General features: G+C 38.4%; 1 protein-coding gene across 1 annotated transcript; it reads left to right on the top strand.

The window, feature by feature from the left end:
• The first annotated feature begins 2,552 nt into the window (after window positions 1-2,552).
• On the top strand, window positions 2,553-15,113 carry Tll (nuclear receptor subfamily 2 group E member tailless). The gene is made up of 4 exons (XM_076772459.1): window positions 2,553-2,619; window positions 12,393-12,629; window positions 13,168-13,391; window positions 14,442-15,113. The coding sequence occupies exons 1-4, from the start codon at window positions 2,553-2,555 to the stop codon at window positions 15,111-15,113; spliced, it is 1,200 nt and encodes a 399-aa protein (XP_076628574.1).
• Window positions 15,114-17,876: the final 2,763 nt, after the last annotated feature.

Here is a 17,876-nt window from a genome sequence, read left to right as displayed (position 1 = left end):
GCGAAGAATCCGTCATAACCGATGTAATATCGCGGAGATTGGATCTCTAGATCACGCGCTGGATCGCCCCAAGTCCAGTTTCAAGGGCCTCCTCGATGATATCGCCTCGTGCGTTTTTTGGCGAGCCTAGGTACCGTATGAAAATCGATAGGGCGAAACGACCGAGGGCGAGGGGATTCGCAATTAATTTAACCCTTAATTCGCTCAATAAGGACACAACGACGAGAAGCGTTCGACGAATCGGGGCGGGTTTGTCTTAAACGATTGCCCGTCGACTTCATTTTTTCAGAAATCAATTCATGTTTTAAAAAATTATATTTGGTTTTTCAAAAAAATTATTTGATATGACTGGCACAATTCGTCTCAATTTTTCGTGTACTTAATCCTCTACAACTTAAATTATATTTGATTTCTGAAAGAAATTGTTTCGATGATCGCCTGAGTTAAATCTGTTAGATTCTTTCTTGTAGGGTGCTTGATAGGAGTTGTCAAAATTACGTAATTAAAATCGATTTCGGTTGTAATGATTAGACTGCTCATTTATTTATACAGATCTAATAATGTAAAATTTTTTACGAAAGATAGACACTGTTAAAATTTCTTACAGAGAGGACAATTTTTAAATTACAGAATGCACTTGATATGCAAAAATATAAGGGATACTTAAAATGAGATACGAATTATTATAATCTCTACAATGCTTCCATTTCATTAATTGTATTTATGAAAATATGAATTTCTATAAAGATCCGCAAGTCTAATGACATTTGTTTACCATTTTCCATTGGGAATTTCGTCCCGTACGACGAGTAAAATATCATGTAGTATAAAAGACTTGATTTTGGATGCCAAGGGAAATTAACGACGATTTTTCTTAACGGAGGGTGTGAAATTCATGTAAAACCTTGTACATCCACAACGGTAAAAGTATCTAATCTGTTTCGACACCGTCCGCAAAGGGTTAAATGGCCAGTATTGGGCCCCAAAATGCCTTCTCCATGGGTGCAAAGGAGTTAACGATGCCTGTCAAAGTCACGTGCGCGGCACACGAACCCCCGCTTTGGGTCAGCGTAACAAAGACACTTTGAACTCTGAACCGAGGATTTTAAGAAGCACGATAAATTAAAAACCTAAGAAACGCGCCATTTTCCAGGAATTTAAGAAAATTAAACAAACCACGTGATTGTAAGTTCAATTTATGGGATATAATAGCAATGTCAAAATACACCATGTAAATTCTTAATATTCCATTGCATAATACAATAATGATATCACGGAAATTTCTGCTCGTTTCTTGCAACATTCCCATTGTATATAGGGCAGATATGTATTCCAGACTGTTCTAAAATATTTACGACTCATCAAGATTTTTTAGATCTATTAACACTATTCCTATCGTGGCTCTATACATATCTACTCTGACCAAAAGGTGTATTCTGACATAATTGTTAATATAAATTACATTCTTTCTATCCCTCAGACTCTCTTCGGCTCTTCTTCTACCTAAAACGTATTTATTTACGAATACACAATCATGTGCAAAACTCGAACGAAATTTAATATCAGTATATTTGTTTCCTTGGACAACACATTTTTGTTTAGATTTATATTTTTTTTATTTATACCCAAGACGTATTTATTCATGAATGCACAATCATGAACAAAGATATAACGAAATTTAATATCAGTATATTTATTTTCCTGGGTATACTTTTGTTTACATTTATATTTTTCTTTGTTTATATCATTTTTACCCGCAAGATCATCATAGTGTACAGAAACAGAGTACGTCCGAAGGGTTGAGACAGATAAAAAATCGATCGATAGTTCGATCGTTTCGATAATTGTCGCATGTCTCTCGGCCTCGCGAACGAACAAAAGCGTAAAAAGTGCACCGACGAGCCCGTTGATTATCCGTAATCCTCGCGTTAGCGTGGCACGAAATTAGGAGGGGTTGACTGGCCGATCGTGCGGCAAGAGGTACACGGATGCAGCGGCGCAAAAGGGGTGGAAGTGGCTTCGTTTTCACCTCTGGGCCGGTTGAATAGGAGCGGATAAAGGGATGAGGATGGTGGGGAACATCTGAACGACCCCGTTCGTTCGCCACCTCTCCCTGGTGGCTCGTGGTGACGTTCAACCCCCGTCGAGTCGGGGACGAACCAGCTCCTTTCGAAAGGACCGCCCTTTTTCGAGGGTAGGGAAGTCGCTGGCCAATGAAGCGTCCCGACGGCGTCGCTCTGCCTGTTTGAAAACGGTCAGGAGCCGTGCTTACCATCAAGAAGTCCCGGCCACGATGACTGTCAGTTACGTTCCGTCGCGAAGTTAGCCCTTGTTTCGAGTATCCGGAGGCAGGAAGCGAAGGGACGTCGAGTAGTCCTTCGGTTTTCGGTGCGCGGAAGTCCTCCTAGTCGGATGCCAGTTTTCAGTCGCGATCCAACCATCCGAGCATACCGTTTCGCGCGATCGTACGTTGTTTTTCGTTGCTCGAGTCGTCGTCTCGCTGTCAACCGCGACACGTTGCCTGCGCAGTGGTGGTGTGTTGTTGAGTGAAGATGCAAAACCAGGAGCCACAGATTGGGCATATGCCTGTGCCACAGCCGAAGATGCCTGCCTCGTCCAGTAAGTTTGTGCTTGATTCGATTTCGACTTCTAGAGGAGGATCGCCATTGAGTTACTTTTACCCTTCGTTACTGAGAATTTTCATCCAGTGTAGAATTAGATGTTTATTAATTTATTTTATTTACTCGTGCCTGTCACGTTCGTTTATCGATCGATTAAAATTGAGTTGCAATTTTTATCCTTTTTAACTATTTCGAACTCGGTGGTAACGTATGTGTATATATTTTATGGTCAATAATTTTGTGATGTGTAAAATATATTCTATTGTTATTGTACTGTGAGTAAATCTGCCTCGAATCGAATCGAAAATAGAGTATAAATTCCAAGTTCGAACGAGTCGATATAAACTTACGGGAGTGTGTATTATACGTAGAAAATATTTTCCTTTTCATTTTATGTCACCGATTTGTTCGCCATACTGAAAAGAACTGAAATCCTTCCCTGACCTTCTATGGTACACCGCGTACACTTTTCAAATATTCTGGCAAACAAATACTTACAGTTACAGTATAATCCGACGCTAAAATCTGTTGTCGACATGATTCGCGCGTATACCTGCTGTCTTCGATTCTCAATATTTACGATTGCCTTTGGCAAGCAAACAAAATATCCCATATTGTATAAACGTAAACTGTGTAACATAGTAGAACCAAAAATATATTTTAAAAGAAATAGTAGTAGCATCAAAATCGCGTAAAAGTCATTTTTGCAATATATTGGTACACGTTGATAAATGATGGATATCCTTGTATTCGATAGTTTCTCCATAAATTTTTATTTTGAAAAGCCAATCATTGTAGAATAGAAGCGATTTTGTAATATTAAAAAATCGTTAAAATTTAACATAAATATTCTTAACTGAGAAAATTGAAAACACCGTTGCAGCTTTCAATTGTTCCCTTTTGTTATCGAACTTTCTCACTGTAAAAATAAGAAAATTTGATTTTGGTTACTCGAAAATCATCCCAACCGAAAATCTGTGTCATCGAAAGCTTTAAATTCTTTGCAGGGATTGAAATTAACGCGACGCGGCTCGCGTTGGACGAAATTCGCGCATTTTCACTTAAAAGTCCCCGTCTCTTCGTCGTATAAAGAAATTCACTTTCTCCGTGGCAATCTGACTCGAAACATTCAAATTTCCAAATTACTTTACTTATTTTGCAAAGAAGGGAACCGACAAATTTTTTGTCGGTTTTTTATCTTCAGCGGAGTTTTTAAGGTTTCGGGATTAGCCGTTTCCCTCCCCGATAGATTAACGTAATTCCTTTCGTTCTCTCTTCGCCGGTAGCCATGTTCATTACGTGGGCGACGATAAATTGGTACCTGCGTTTACAATACTCGTTAGCTCTGAAACCACAGTCGTAAAAGCTCCTGTCTGCTGCCATATAAAACCGGCGTCACAATCGAAGGAGGTAGTAATTGCCCTCTACGCGAATCTTCGTACCTGTAGGAAAGGTGTCACCTTTTTTTTAATTTTCGCCTCGTCGTGGTCAGGGTTGGTGGGTGATGGAACGTTAACGATCCGCGGGAGTCTAGTGCTCGTAAAAAACCAGTATTTCTACGGCTGTCCATGGTCGAATTGTTAATCCACGGCAAAAATATCTCTATATTCTTCGAAACTTATTAAATTTTCAATAATCAAACTATTGAAGAAACAACATAAATTTCATTTAAATTTCTTTCCAAAAATGTAATAACTCTTCGTATATAGGAGCCTCCGAATATTATAATAGATAGATTATAGAATTTTGTTATAGATTTCTTTTTTTATTTTGTAAACTCGAATCATTTTTAAATTAATTAGGTTGTAAGACCGAGAAACCATTAATTTTTTAGATTAAACTAGGGTGTTTCTATAATAGAAATCTGTTATTCTAAAATACTCTCTTTACTTTTCGTATAACAAATTCGTCTTTTTCCATTTTCGTTTCAAATTTTAGATATAGTATTAATTATCGAATCGTTAATGACACGAAGAGGCGAGCAGCGTTGCTAATCATCGCGTCGCAGGAAGGGTGCTTCTCATCGCGCGGCTCATCTCGTGTGAAACAAATAGCATATGCGGCATTTAAACGGGGTGGACAGTGGTGTATTTAAATGATTCGTCCCTGGTGGCATTCATCCATGAGAAACTAACGGCAGATGGTAAAAATATAACACGATAACTAGGAATCTCCGTGGCGCCCGACAGGTTGCCGCGTCATTTGTTCAATTATTGCGCCAATTCGTGACGCAACCAACCAACGAAACAATGTTTCAGAATTCACCTGGCTACATACACCCATCACTGTGTTCAGTAAACCGAGTTTTAATTCATAGTTGATGTTTGTTCGAGCGAGACAAATTTCATAATTATGTATACAATGTTACTCGTCGTTCTGATTGTCTGTTTCCCTAGTTTAATTCGAGAAATATAGCAATTTTCAAGGCAATTATTAAAGGCAAACCCATATTTTTATAAATAGAATTAACGAAATGGAAGCTTTGTAGAGGGTTGTCTCAACCCCCAAATATAATAATTCGTATCTTTAAGGATTTCTTATATTTTTGTATATTAAGTGCATTCTGTAGTCTTTTGAGAATTCTAATTTCCCATAAATGCACAAACATCAGCAGTCTACTAATACCGAATTAAGTAGTTTAGTTATACAGGGTGTTCGGCCACCCCTGAGAAAAATTTTAATAGAGGATTCTAGAGACCAAAATAAAACGAAAATCAAGAATACCAATTTGTTGATGGAGGCTTCGTTAAAAAGTTATTAAGAATTAAATTCAAAAATTTCAAATCGTTCTGGAAAAATTATTTTCGGTTGCAAGGGTCAATTACAATCATTTTTGGTGAATACACATACTTCCGAAATCCTACCCACTTACGAGAAAAAAATTCAAATAAGTACTGAAAGTTTTGGGTGAAAAAAAAAACTTTCGAATCGTTTTGGAAAAATTATTTTTAGTTGCAGGGGTCAATTGCAAGCATTTTTGGTCATTAGACATACCCCCCGAAATCCTACTCAGTTTCGAGAAAAAAATTCCTTATCGAAAATATAATTTCTGACCAGAAATGGCTGCCTAAATTTTCATGCGAATCTTTAAAACGTCATAACTTCTGAACGGATTGGACGATTTTAATGTTTAAAAAAGCAAACTACGCGTATTTTGCTGGAGAATATGTATAAATCGCAAAAATATTCGAAAAGTTGGTCCTTGACCCCGCAAAATGAGAAAAACCCTATAAAAATGGTCCAATTTTCAAACAGCCATAACTCCTACAATTGTGGATATATTTCAATGAAACTTTTTTCTGAAGTAGAGCTCATAGGTACCTACAAAAAAGTATTACACAACTTTTCTGTACGGTGTCAAACAAAATGACTAAAAATGAAAAACGAATTTTTAAGAAAAATCGACAGGGGGGTTGGTGCCTAAATTTTTCGGCGAAAAAAAAAAATTTCAAATCGTTCTAAAAAAAATATTTTTGGCTGCAGGGGTCAATTATAATCATTTTTAGTGAACAGTCATATCCCCGAAATCCTACTCATTACCTAGAAAAAAGATTCGAGATGTGAAATTTTTCGACAAAATTAAAAAATTTCAAATCGTTCTGGAAAAATTATTTTCGATTACGGGGGTCAATTACAATCATTTTTGGACATTAGACATACCCCCGAAATCCTACCCACTTTCGAGAAAAAAATTCAGTATTGGCGGAACTTTAAACGTTAATAACTGTTTAACGAAGCCTTCATCAACAAATTGGTATTCTTGATTTTCGTCTTATTTTGGCCTCTAGAATCCCCCATTAAAATTTTTCCCAGGGGTGGCCGAACGCCCTGTATATGTTAGCTCACAAAACGTAAAGTTTCTATAAAATTGTTAGACATAAATTTTTATTCGATGATTATAAAGACATCCAACCCCTACTATAATAGAAAAAAAGGTATTTTGGAGGTTGAGAAAATACGTTAATTATTTCTCGAATATTTTAATTCAATTTTCCATATGAGACGAAAGTTTTTCGACGTAAAGTCGCTGGATAACTTTCTACCTAATCGATCGAGATAAATCGTAAAGGCCCTGTGAATATTCTAAAGAAACGCCGCGCACAGTAGCCTCCGGTTGTTTATCATTAATTTCACCCAAGGCTGGAGCACGATTATTAGAACCGTCGAAATAACAGAGCTAAACGGAGGGAATGACGATAGGAAGGTGAAAAAGCAGATAGAGGAGAATGGCGCGCATCTTTCGCCCGGAGGGTGGATCGCAACCCTTGCAATCGCGACGATGCAAGCAGATGACGGATGAATGCGCGTATGCGCTGCGTTCGCGTGTACTTCGATGGGTCTGGTTCCTCACACATGCCGCGAAATTCCCATGCTCCACTAACGATGCACGTAACACCTGATGGATGATGACAATATGAACGATGATATCGCCTAAGCGATCCGAGATACTCTACTGTTCGTCACCTGCGCTTTGGTATCGCTGGAAATATTTGAACCGGGTCATATTGCGGATTTAGCATTGCCTATGGCTATTTAGTGCATGATATTAAACGTGTAATATTTCTCAAGCCATACTCGAATTATTTTTTATCTAAGTAGTTTTCATTCGTAAAATTCTCCATTCCACAAAATGCAAGAAACCATCTGAGCATAACCATAGACAAAGGCACTTTAATCCTGGGATTCCGGAGGTTTTTTCGCGCGGTAATTTTAAGGGAAGATTATCCCAACCCCTCCCTAGAAACACTGTTTACTTGAAACAAAGCCTCCTTTGTAAATTTCTTTTTAATTACCCTTCCAGTAAAATCGTAGATGAGAATTTTTCGAATATTTCTATATTTTGTTATGACAGATTTACAATATATTTTGAATGAATATCGATTGTCAAAATTATTTATTTATCGCTATCAGTAAATATCCTCTAATCTGTTGGCAGAATACATCGTTTGACTTTCGAAATTATTTTTCGAAAAGTTTCCAAGTCCTAGGTACTCGAACGAAAAAAAGACGAAGGAATCGTTCAATTAAATATGTTTAAACGACGGATGCACGCAAGAAAAGTTGTCCCCAGCCATTAGGGTGAAGTTTCGAAACTTGAACTCCGTTCAACTTTTCGTTCGACGTCGTGGAATACATTTTCACCCTTTCGCGGTTGGCGATCGCGTCGAACTTTTTTTTCTCTCTCGATTCCACCGTCACGAAACCTGCATCATCGAGACTACGCGACCAATGGGCGCTCGAAAGAAAGAAAAGTTTCGAATAAAGTGACGCTTTGGCCGGAGTGAATCACATCCGGTCGAATCGGCCACGAAATTAACCCCTCCGTCGACGATCGCGTAATTTTAGGGTGGCAAACTTCAACTGCTTATAACTTCAATGTTTCGATCGAAACATGAAAAACACTGTGGTTCGGAAGTCCACGGAGACTACGCTCACGCGGACGATATTTCAACAAATATTTCATGATAAATTCTATCATCGAAAATCTCGATTAATTTTCTCCTTTTTAGTTGCATTAAAATTTATTCGAATCACGTGATTTATTGTGTTAACATTTTTCGCAACAAGTCTATGAAAACTGAACGGAAAATGTTTAACTCTTATTACAGTAATATTTGAATAAACTTCTCAAAGAAATTTTCTTTTCGGGTTTCTCCATTTTGTATTTTAAAAGAATTCGAGCAAGAGGATTAATTATCGTTTTGAGTAACTAAAGCACGGCTCCAAGGATTTCCTGAAATAATTTTCTAGGAAATTTTGGGGATATCTTTTTATTGGTCGCAAATAAACACAATTTACAATAGTTTTCACAATTCACAAAATAATTATTTTTCATTCTCTCAAAATTCCGTTTATTTCATCATTCCTATTACTTCTATCAAAAATGGAAGTTGAATAAAATATGTGTATGACAAAACAGTCAAAATAACCCATTCGTAATTTCTACTAAAACTTGTACAAAATTTACTCGAATATGAATGAATAAACACTTATTTCCATTGCATTATACATTTCCTGACGCATCTATCGTTTCAATTTCATTGGTACAAATAAATACATTTATAATTGACGGTAGTTCTAGCGTTAATAATTATTAAAAAAAGAAAAAGGGGTGAAGAAACCCGGGATACTGGAAGTAAGTATTTCGCGAATCGCAAAACGACCGAGAACAACTTGAAAAGAATGACTTGGGAGGAATAATAGGATAGGGGAAAAGTGAGGAAATTTCGGAGAAAGCTAGTCGATTTTGCAGCCCCCTCGACGCGTTCTAGCTTCGGGCACACGATTTGCGTGTGGCTAATCGCAAGCAAGCGTGCGCTTCTGCGCGTTCGCCTTTCAGTTTTTTCTTCGTTCCGGGGAGGGAAGGGCGAGGATCGAGTTCGATCACTGTAAAAATTCCATGAATGATTGACGAGCCAACGAGACGGAAAACGACAGAAGGAAGATGACCGCCGCTCGGTAAAACACAGACCTCGATTTCACGACGATGAAAAATTCAATCGGAATGACTCGCGAGCCATGTCGACCGAATGCAAGTTTCATGCATCCGTCGAATATCGGCTCGCAGAAGGCGTTATCGCGTGATTCCCATGTGAGAACGCGCGTTCCTCCGTGTACGCCTCCCCCACCTTGCATTCGCTGGTTGTTTCGCGGAGTTTCTATGAAATTATACTATTGGACGCGTGGACACGCGTAACAACGCATTTGCGTTCGCAAAACGCTAGCTTTTGCACTCTCCTTTCTCTTCTGTCTTTTGGATCTACTTCAAACTACCATTTTTGTTAGTAAAACGCGTCTAAGATGTTTGCAATATCGTTTCGTTTTCTATTCTGTGGGTTCAAACTGCTTCAAACCGGAACAATAAACGTGTCACTCTTAGCATTTTTAAATGTGCAATATTTTGCAACATATTCATTCGAATCAATGACTGTTTGCATCGTGTTTGACACTGACTGCAAAAGTTTGTGCAATTTTTCGAGACTAATCCTCTGTCGTTTGATTTTAGATGGTTTCAAAGATGTTCAATTGGGTTTAAATCTGCTGTTTGGGAGGGCAATTCCATTATAGAAATTTTCTTTTGTATTATTTTTACACAAAACGAAAAGCACGTTTTAGAATGTTTGGATATTCATGGACGTTTCTAAATACAGCAATGAATTTTGCTTCTGTCAAGTTAACTTAAATTATTTCGACGAAATTAACGCGTTTTCAAGTGTTTCGTGAACGAACTTTGGCAGGAGATTTTACGAAACAGTCTGCACGTGAAAAACATATCATTCGCGATGTAAGTTTCCCTTCATCGTGGGAGAAAAGGGTGTCCTCTGCGTTTGCAAGGGTGCACCCCTGTCATTGCAACCTGTGTGGCTGCAGCGGTCAGTAGGCATGCACTGTATTTCGCGTGGTGCTTACGTTATCATTAATATTTTAAAACGCAACTGTTCCCGGTTTTATACTTTCTCCCTGCAAACGTCAAATTAAAATACTCGGAAAATGACGATTCGTTTGGACCAGAAAGCGATTGATAAGCGAAGGTTGCTCGGCGAAATCAACAGGTTGTCGCTGTTTGGTCCGATTTTATTCGTTAATTCGATTCTTAGATTTAATTGCGACGAAATTAATCAAATTTACCGGTCTATTTATTCGTTAGTAAAGAATTTTATCAGAGATTTGAGGCTTTCACGCGGTATATTATACGACTTTCTTTCAAACTTTTATTAACCAAATATAATTATAGACAGATTGACATAGTTTGATGGGCTGTAACATGAATAGTTTTTAGTGTTGTTCTTGTGGGAAAGTGGTTCGAATATGAGGGTTCAAAAGACACACTGACACACACAGTATATTATACGAATTTTTTTCGAACCTCAAATTTTTATTAACCAAATATAATCATAGATAGATTAACATGGACGACTTTATCTTGCAACGATTTATTCACACTAAACAATGCTTTAAACTGTTTCCAAGCACTATACATGTTTCAAATGTTACAAAACTGTTCGGTGCAAACAAGTATAAACAATGAACAATACTTATAGCTAGTCTTAAAATTGCAAAGAGTTAAATGACTCATTTTATATTACTATTATTAGGTAAAATTATTTCAAATATTTTGCACATTCCACCCACATTTCCAAAAACATTTAAATTAATTACTCATTGTATAATTTTAAAAAATGACTAGGTCGAAATAATCGAAACGTTAAAAATACTCGAAAAGACTTTACCTTGCAATTCTTCAAACTTTTTCCATTTACCATCGAATCTTTCAATCGCCACGAGGCAGATCAACGCAAACAATTTCAAACAACGTCGCGAACCGACTCGCAGACCCACCGAAATCTCGCACCCTTATCTCCCCGAGCAAATATTCTCAGAAACAGTTCCCCGATGCCCATCGATAAACCTCTTCACGGATTTCTCTCCATCCTCGGTATGTATCCGCGAGTGAATGGAAACATGGCGTGGTGGTTCGAAAACGTTTAACCTTCTCCGATAATAAGATCCACGTTAAGTAAGATAAAGGAGCCGAGGGAAACCGATCGAGGGAGATCAAGCGATACGGAGGCGAAGTGTCGTGTTTCGGGCTGCTCACTTAAGGGCTGCTGAATGCAGCAGCCACATCCGGTCCATTCAGCCCCCATTCACGAGCCCCGTCGGGCTCAATGGCGTAGGCGGAGCCCGTGACAACGAGTTGGTACCCCCATTATAAACGCACCACACCCTTGCTTGTCCCGCTCGTAGGGCCAGCACGAACAGGTATAGAAGCGCGTACGTCCTGGAGGTCCTCCTAACTTGGCGACAAATCGATCCCATTCAGGAGGAGACGTCATTCACGGGATCCGTGTTTTCGCTGGTAAACGGGTTCCGGATCCAAAATACCGGCATTCTTCGGATTAGGCGCGGCTTTCTCCTCGGTTTTGCCATCGAGAACGGACAACAATGCGCCCGTTTTGTCGCGGATCGATTCGCGGGCTCTTTCTCGGCAGACTCTTTGTCGAATTTAGGGAAATCGAAGCGCACCGGGACGCTTAGGATCATTTTTAGGAACTTTCGGGGCTTTGACGTTATTCAGAATGCGATGTTTGCGCTACGAACTTTCGGGAGACTTTATTAGTAGTCGTTAACCCTTTCGCTGGTGGGAGACTAGGCGTCAAAGAGATACATATAATGCAGTATAGAATAAATTAGACAATAAGAATTTCGAATAGTATGGTTTATAATAGAGTTAATAAATTTTAATTGACATCTTGTGTCTTCTGCAATAGCTCTACGATACGTTTGTTAAATACAATTGTGCAGACTATAAATAGTGACTCTGTTTATTGTTTGAGCTGATAGCTGATACTGGCACAGGTTTCTTGGGGTGAGCCGTGTCCTTTGGGAAAAGTGTTCCGACGTTGGCTTCTCCAAGGGTCAAATGACACACTGCTATCGGTGCATTGTGTGATTTAAGTCTATTTAAGTTTCCTGAACTCGTGTCACGGATCAGTGATCATCGATCAAAGCTGTTCTAAATAATTAAAGAGTTAGAAGAACCAATTGGGGTTCAAACGTTAATCTGAATCACTGCAGGCTTTGCACCCCAAATTTAACTTTTTGCAAATCAAATTCACCGATATTTAATTTCATTGTATCCTCCACCAAACTTTACATAATAATTTGGAGTATCTAAAATCTTTGAGATGGCTTTTCAGTAAAGAGTCTTTCGAATCTATGTAATGTGCCTTTTGAACTAACTCTAAGGGTTTGTTTCTGTTGTTTCAGGCCGCATTCTGTACGATATCCCATGCAAGGTCTGTCGGGATCATTCTTCGGGGAAGCATTACGGTATATTTGCGTGTGACGGTTGCGCCGGTTTCTTCAAAAGATCGATACGTAGAAATCGTCAGTATGTCTGCAAAGCGAAGTCCGAAGGGGGTTGCATGGTGGACAAGACACATCGGAACCAATGCCGAGCGTGTCGCTTGGCCAAGTGCATTCAAGCTGGCATGAACAGAGATGGTAAGTCGAGAAAACGTGCAGTAACATTCTCATACGCATACAATATTAGTATTTACAAAATATTAACCTAATTGTTTAATATTTAATTTAAAAATAATTTCCTTTAAAGGAAACTTGATTTCCATTTACCAATTTGGTAAAAGTCAACATTAAGTAAAGTAATTCAATTGAGACTGAGAGTCCACTTAAGGGTTAAAAGTTAAAAGTTCCAGCTTTACACCTTTTTCATTTTTATTTCTGTACAATTACATTTTGCTATATAAGTTTCTCCATTTTATATCGAGATCAATAAAGACAATAAAAAATAAAAATCGTTGAGAATATTGTACGAAAAGCCACTCTGAGGCCACTTGAATTAAAATAATTTGTAATAAAATATTCTGTTTACCTCATGAATTAAATGGTTGTTACAAGATTTATCTTCGTGCAATATCGTGAAAAATAGACCTTCCGTGAAAATGTGCAGCACAGAATAAATAAACACGTTCCGCGATGCGTGGTAAACGGTGTATTAACGCGAATTTTCGTATTTTTCCAGCTGTGCAACACGAACGTGGCCCACGAAACTCGACTCTACGTAGGCAGATGGCCTTATACTTTAAAGAACCCGAAATGATGGCCAACATGGTGCCCCCACCAGCGGGAGCTTTAGATCTGGCTTTGCCTAAACCACCGACCGAGCCTCGTGTTTCCGTCGCAGCGCCAGCCCCTCATCATCCTCTTCCACACCCTATTTATTGCAACAGTATGGCACTGCCCAAGGTAAGTTCACTCTATTAGTCTTGCTTCAACAAATCGTCGATCATTTACAACATTATGCAACACCAGTCATCCCCACAAAACAAAATACGAGACAAAGAAATATTTTCTTGCACGAATTAGTTTTTAGTAAACAGCAAAATACCTAGGACTGTAACTTAAATTTTGAACTAACACAAAAGTAACATATGTGTTTAAAAATTAGTCAAACTCGTATCGAAGGAAAAATTATACACTTTAACAACACTCCATTATATTTTTTCTGAAGCTTAGACTTCAAACTCTTAATTTATAAAACAATCAGTAAGCTTATGTAGGCCTATTGAATTGTGGAGAATGACAGCCAAAAACTTTAATAATCCTTCGAACAGTAACAAATGCCCCGTGACACGTTAGAAATAATAAAATTCGCAAAGATCTTAAAATTAGAAGTCACAGAAGAGATTATTACTCGACGGTACAATAATTACAAATTGGAGCTAGATCATTCCAACGAACACGATACTAACCTATACAGAAAGCATTCCAAGTTTCTCATAACGTATCAATAACACATCTTCTCTGATGTACTCTGCTAATTCACTAAACATCAATAATACAAAAGTCTGACGAAGATAAAAAAAGAATCTTCCATCCACAAGTTCTCAAACTCAACCCAATTGCTTCAAACCTCAGCAGACTCCAACCAAGATCACTATAGGTTCCTCCTACTGCAATAACACATCTTCAATTTACTCTACTAACCAAACTACTCAATAATACAAAAGTTCAACGAAGATAACAAAGAAAATCTTCCATCCACGAGTTCTCAAATTCAACCCAATTGCTTCAAACCTCAGCAGACTCCAATCAAGATCACTATAGGTTCCTCCTACTGCAATAACACATCTTCAATTTACTCTACTAACCAAACTACTCAATAATACAAAAGTTCAACGAAGATAACAAAGAAAATCTTCCATCCACCAGTCTTCAAACTCGACTCAATTGCTTCAGACGTCAAGAAAAGACTCCAAGATCACCGTATTCGTAAACCACTCTTCCGCCTTCCAGATTCCAGTGAGCGTGGCGGGTTTGTCGACCGTGCCGTTGATCCCAGCGATAACAGCAGAGTCCATCTGCGAGCAGGCTGCGAGATTGCTCTTCCTGAACGTCCATTGGGCCAGAGACCTGGCGGCGGGAACGAGCCTGGCCCTGGAGGACCAGCTGACTCTGTTGGAGTCTTCCTGGCGGGAGTTGTTCTTGCTCGCGGCGGCGCAGATTCTGCCAACGTTGGACCCGACGGCTCTGCTCACGCCAGGTCCTCAGGGTCTCGGATTGGCCGTCGAGGTGAACCGTTTCAGGGAAACGCTGGCTGGTTTCCACGCGATGAACCTCGACCAGCACGAGTTCGCGTGCATCAGGGCGATCGTGCTGTTCAAGGCGGGTCTGGACTGCGAGCCGCTTCCCAGCAGCAGAAGCAGCAACGGTTCCGCGTCGCCCAGCACAGGAAGCAGACTGAGGGACCCAGCGACCGTCGCTAGATTGAGAGACGGAGCTCAATTGGCCCTGGGACAGAGGCTGAGCGGCGCGTCGTTCGGTGCTTTGAGGTTTAGCAAGCTGATGCTGTTGCTGCCGACTCTGCGCTCGGTGTCCACCCACGCGATCGAGGAACTGTTCTTCAGGAGGACCATAGGCATCATACCTATCGAGAGGATCATCTGCGACATGTACAAAGCGGCCTGAACAGGAGAATGAGACTCCAGAAGAGTCGGGATGTTCAGATACGTAGACGTGGATGCACGAGGTTTGGAGAGGTTTGGTGGAGGTTGACGAAGCGCGTCGAGGTGCTTCGAATTTAATTAGACTTTTGCTGTTGATCGTTGAGATGGATGGTGAAGGGATATGTAAATGTTTAAGATAGAGAGAATTTTAGAAGTAATGGCGTTGGACAGTCATAGAGAAAGAGTAGGTTTTTAAGTACGTGCTTTAACCCCTTGAATGAAAATAACGAGTCTTGCAAAATATTTGAAGACTTTGGATATCACCTTTGAGAACGATTTAGGGAATTTAATTACAACCGAGATATGTTGTATTTATGACAAATAAATATTTCAATAGCTTGAAAATAAATCGTGAAGCGAGAGATTAGGGTTACAACTATCGAGGGCTTGTCACAATTAACGATTGAAGTTTCTAGAGAGTTTTGGTCTTTTCGAAACACGAAAGGATCTCTAAGCAAATTTGAAGGATACTTTACCTTTTTGTCTATCGAGTCTATCGCGAGCGTTAGGAAATCGTACCACAGGTTACGATTGATTGAAAAGCAATATTTAATGCAAACGAAATTGTCTAATCGCGGAAGTGATAGCGTTGTAACTTTTATTCACGTAGAAATTAGGGTAGATCGAAGAGAGTATACGTAAAAATCAGCTGTGATGCACACATATCACAAACGATGATACACGAAGAGAAACAGAGAGTTTACGTTGATTATTTTTGCATTACTATATTATATTTGAACAAAGAGTCGTACGACGTACGACGATCGCAATAATCCAGCAGCTGCACTTAGTGGATTTAATGAAATACTTTAATAGTTTTACGTTTTATCCGACAGAAGTAATCGATAAATAAAGAAATTACGCTGGATACAAGAGAGATTAAAAGGCATAGATTAATTTAAGAGATTAGTAGCATAGGATAACCGTAAACGTTTACGAAAAGTACTTTGTTTCGTCGCGTACGTGGCAATATAAAGCTATATGAAATATTAAATTTCGTTATCGATGCGTCGGAATTGGAGTTTTAGGGGTAGTTAGAGATTCTAATTAGACTTTACGGCGACTGGAAAGATTCGTGAGCAAGGTCGAGCGAAACAAATCGCGTGTATAAATGTATTATAAAGTACAGTGCATCTGTAGGAGTCGACGATAGAGAGCAATGATTAGTTTAAATATACGAAGATGATATTATCGCGCCCATGGCGTCCATCTAATTGTAAATAGAGCTTTAAAAGTATGTAAATAAAATGTTATAAACCGTAAACGCCTCCCAGTTGCCTAAATCTGTAATCCTACTTGTCGATTAGAATACTTTGTACTTGTACGAATGATCGATATTTAACAATCGGGTCTTAAATGCAAAGATTAATAAAATGAACTCAAAGGACGGTGAAGAAATATTTTTTGTAAACTCTAATCTTTTATTCTCGGTTTACAAATTTCAAAAAAATATGATTCTAAATATTAAATCGTTCCATAAGTTCGTATCGAGTTTTGTGGTAAAGAAATAAACATTGTTTTGTTAAACTTTCTATATTATGGTCAGTTTAGTCGATACTATTTCATAAAGTCTAAATTTAACATAATACGTAAAACGTAAGCATCGAACATTCAATGAAAATTAGAATTTGAAAAACTAAATAAAATTACTTTTGAAATTGAATAAAATCTAATTGAAAATTATTTAATAACTAGTTTTCAAAATACACATAGAAAACAGTATAAATTATAATAGTCGGTATATTAATGGAAAAGAAAATGAAGTGTCCTTTGAGATGAAATTTGTTTCAAGTTGACACCGTAGTTAGTTCCGGAGAAAATAATTATTTACGAAAAAGTATACACATTTAGATTCATTTTTAATCAAATAAACAATTTATGATCCAGTGTTATCGCACACGAGTAGTATAATTAATAGGAATTGTTAAAACTTCTTTGGGTGCACAGTGTCAAAGTAAATTTAAAAATAAACATAGAAGATAGCATAAATAATAATAGTTGATGTAGTCATTGGATAGAGGATGAAATTCCCTTTAAAATGAGCGTTCAAACGAGTCGATAGCTTTATTAGTTCCGGAGATATGACGATTTTTGTTTCAAGTCAAGCGTCAAAGTAAATGTCAAAATAAACATAGAAGATAGTAAAAATTATAGTAGCTGGTATAGTCATTGGATAGAGGATGAAATGCCCTTTAAAATGAGCGTTTGTGCGAGTCGATAGCGTTATTAGTTTCGGAGATATTGCAATTTTAGTTTCAAGTCGATGCGGTGGCTAATTACGGAGATATAAGTTTGTTTACGTCGTTGAAATCAATGAACGTGCACGCGTGAAAATAGTAAACAGTGCGTAGTAAATTCTTGGAAATACTACGTCGAAACTAGGTCACGAGAGTCACGTACGCGGAGTAGACAAGGAGGTACGGCGCGACGCGTCAGACGGAGACAGAGATAGTCAAATTAAGAAAAATACCTCTTTACATAAATTACGATATCTCGAAAACGGAAAGTCCGATCGTCAAAAACAAAAAACCATTTTAAAGGGGAGGCTTTGCCGCTTCTACCAGTGACCCAATAATTAATAAAACCCTAGTGGTTTTTGAACTGTACGCGTTTAAAGTTTTAGTATTTTTAATACGCGTTAATAGGCCTTTCTAAGGCGGCGAGCGAAATCGTAGTCGAATCAAAAGGATTACCTTTTACATAAATTACGATATCTCGAAAACGG

Source organism: Colletes latitarsis, chromosome 9, assembly GCF_051014445.1.
Source record: "Colletes latitarsis isolate SP2378_abdomen chromosome 9, iyColLati1, whole genome shotgun sequence".
In the NCBI taxonomy this organism is placed as follows: Eukaryota; Metazoa; Arthropoda; class Insecta; order Hymenoptera; family Colletidae; genus Colletes; species Colletes latitarsis.
Note: the sequence above shows the minus strand (reverse complement) of the source record. Positions and strands in the feature narration are given on the sequence as shown.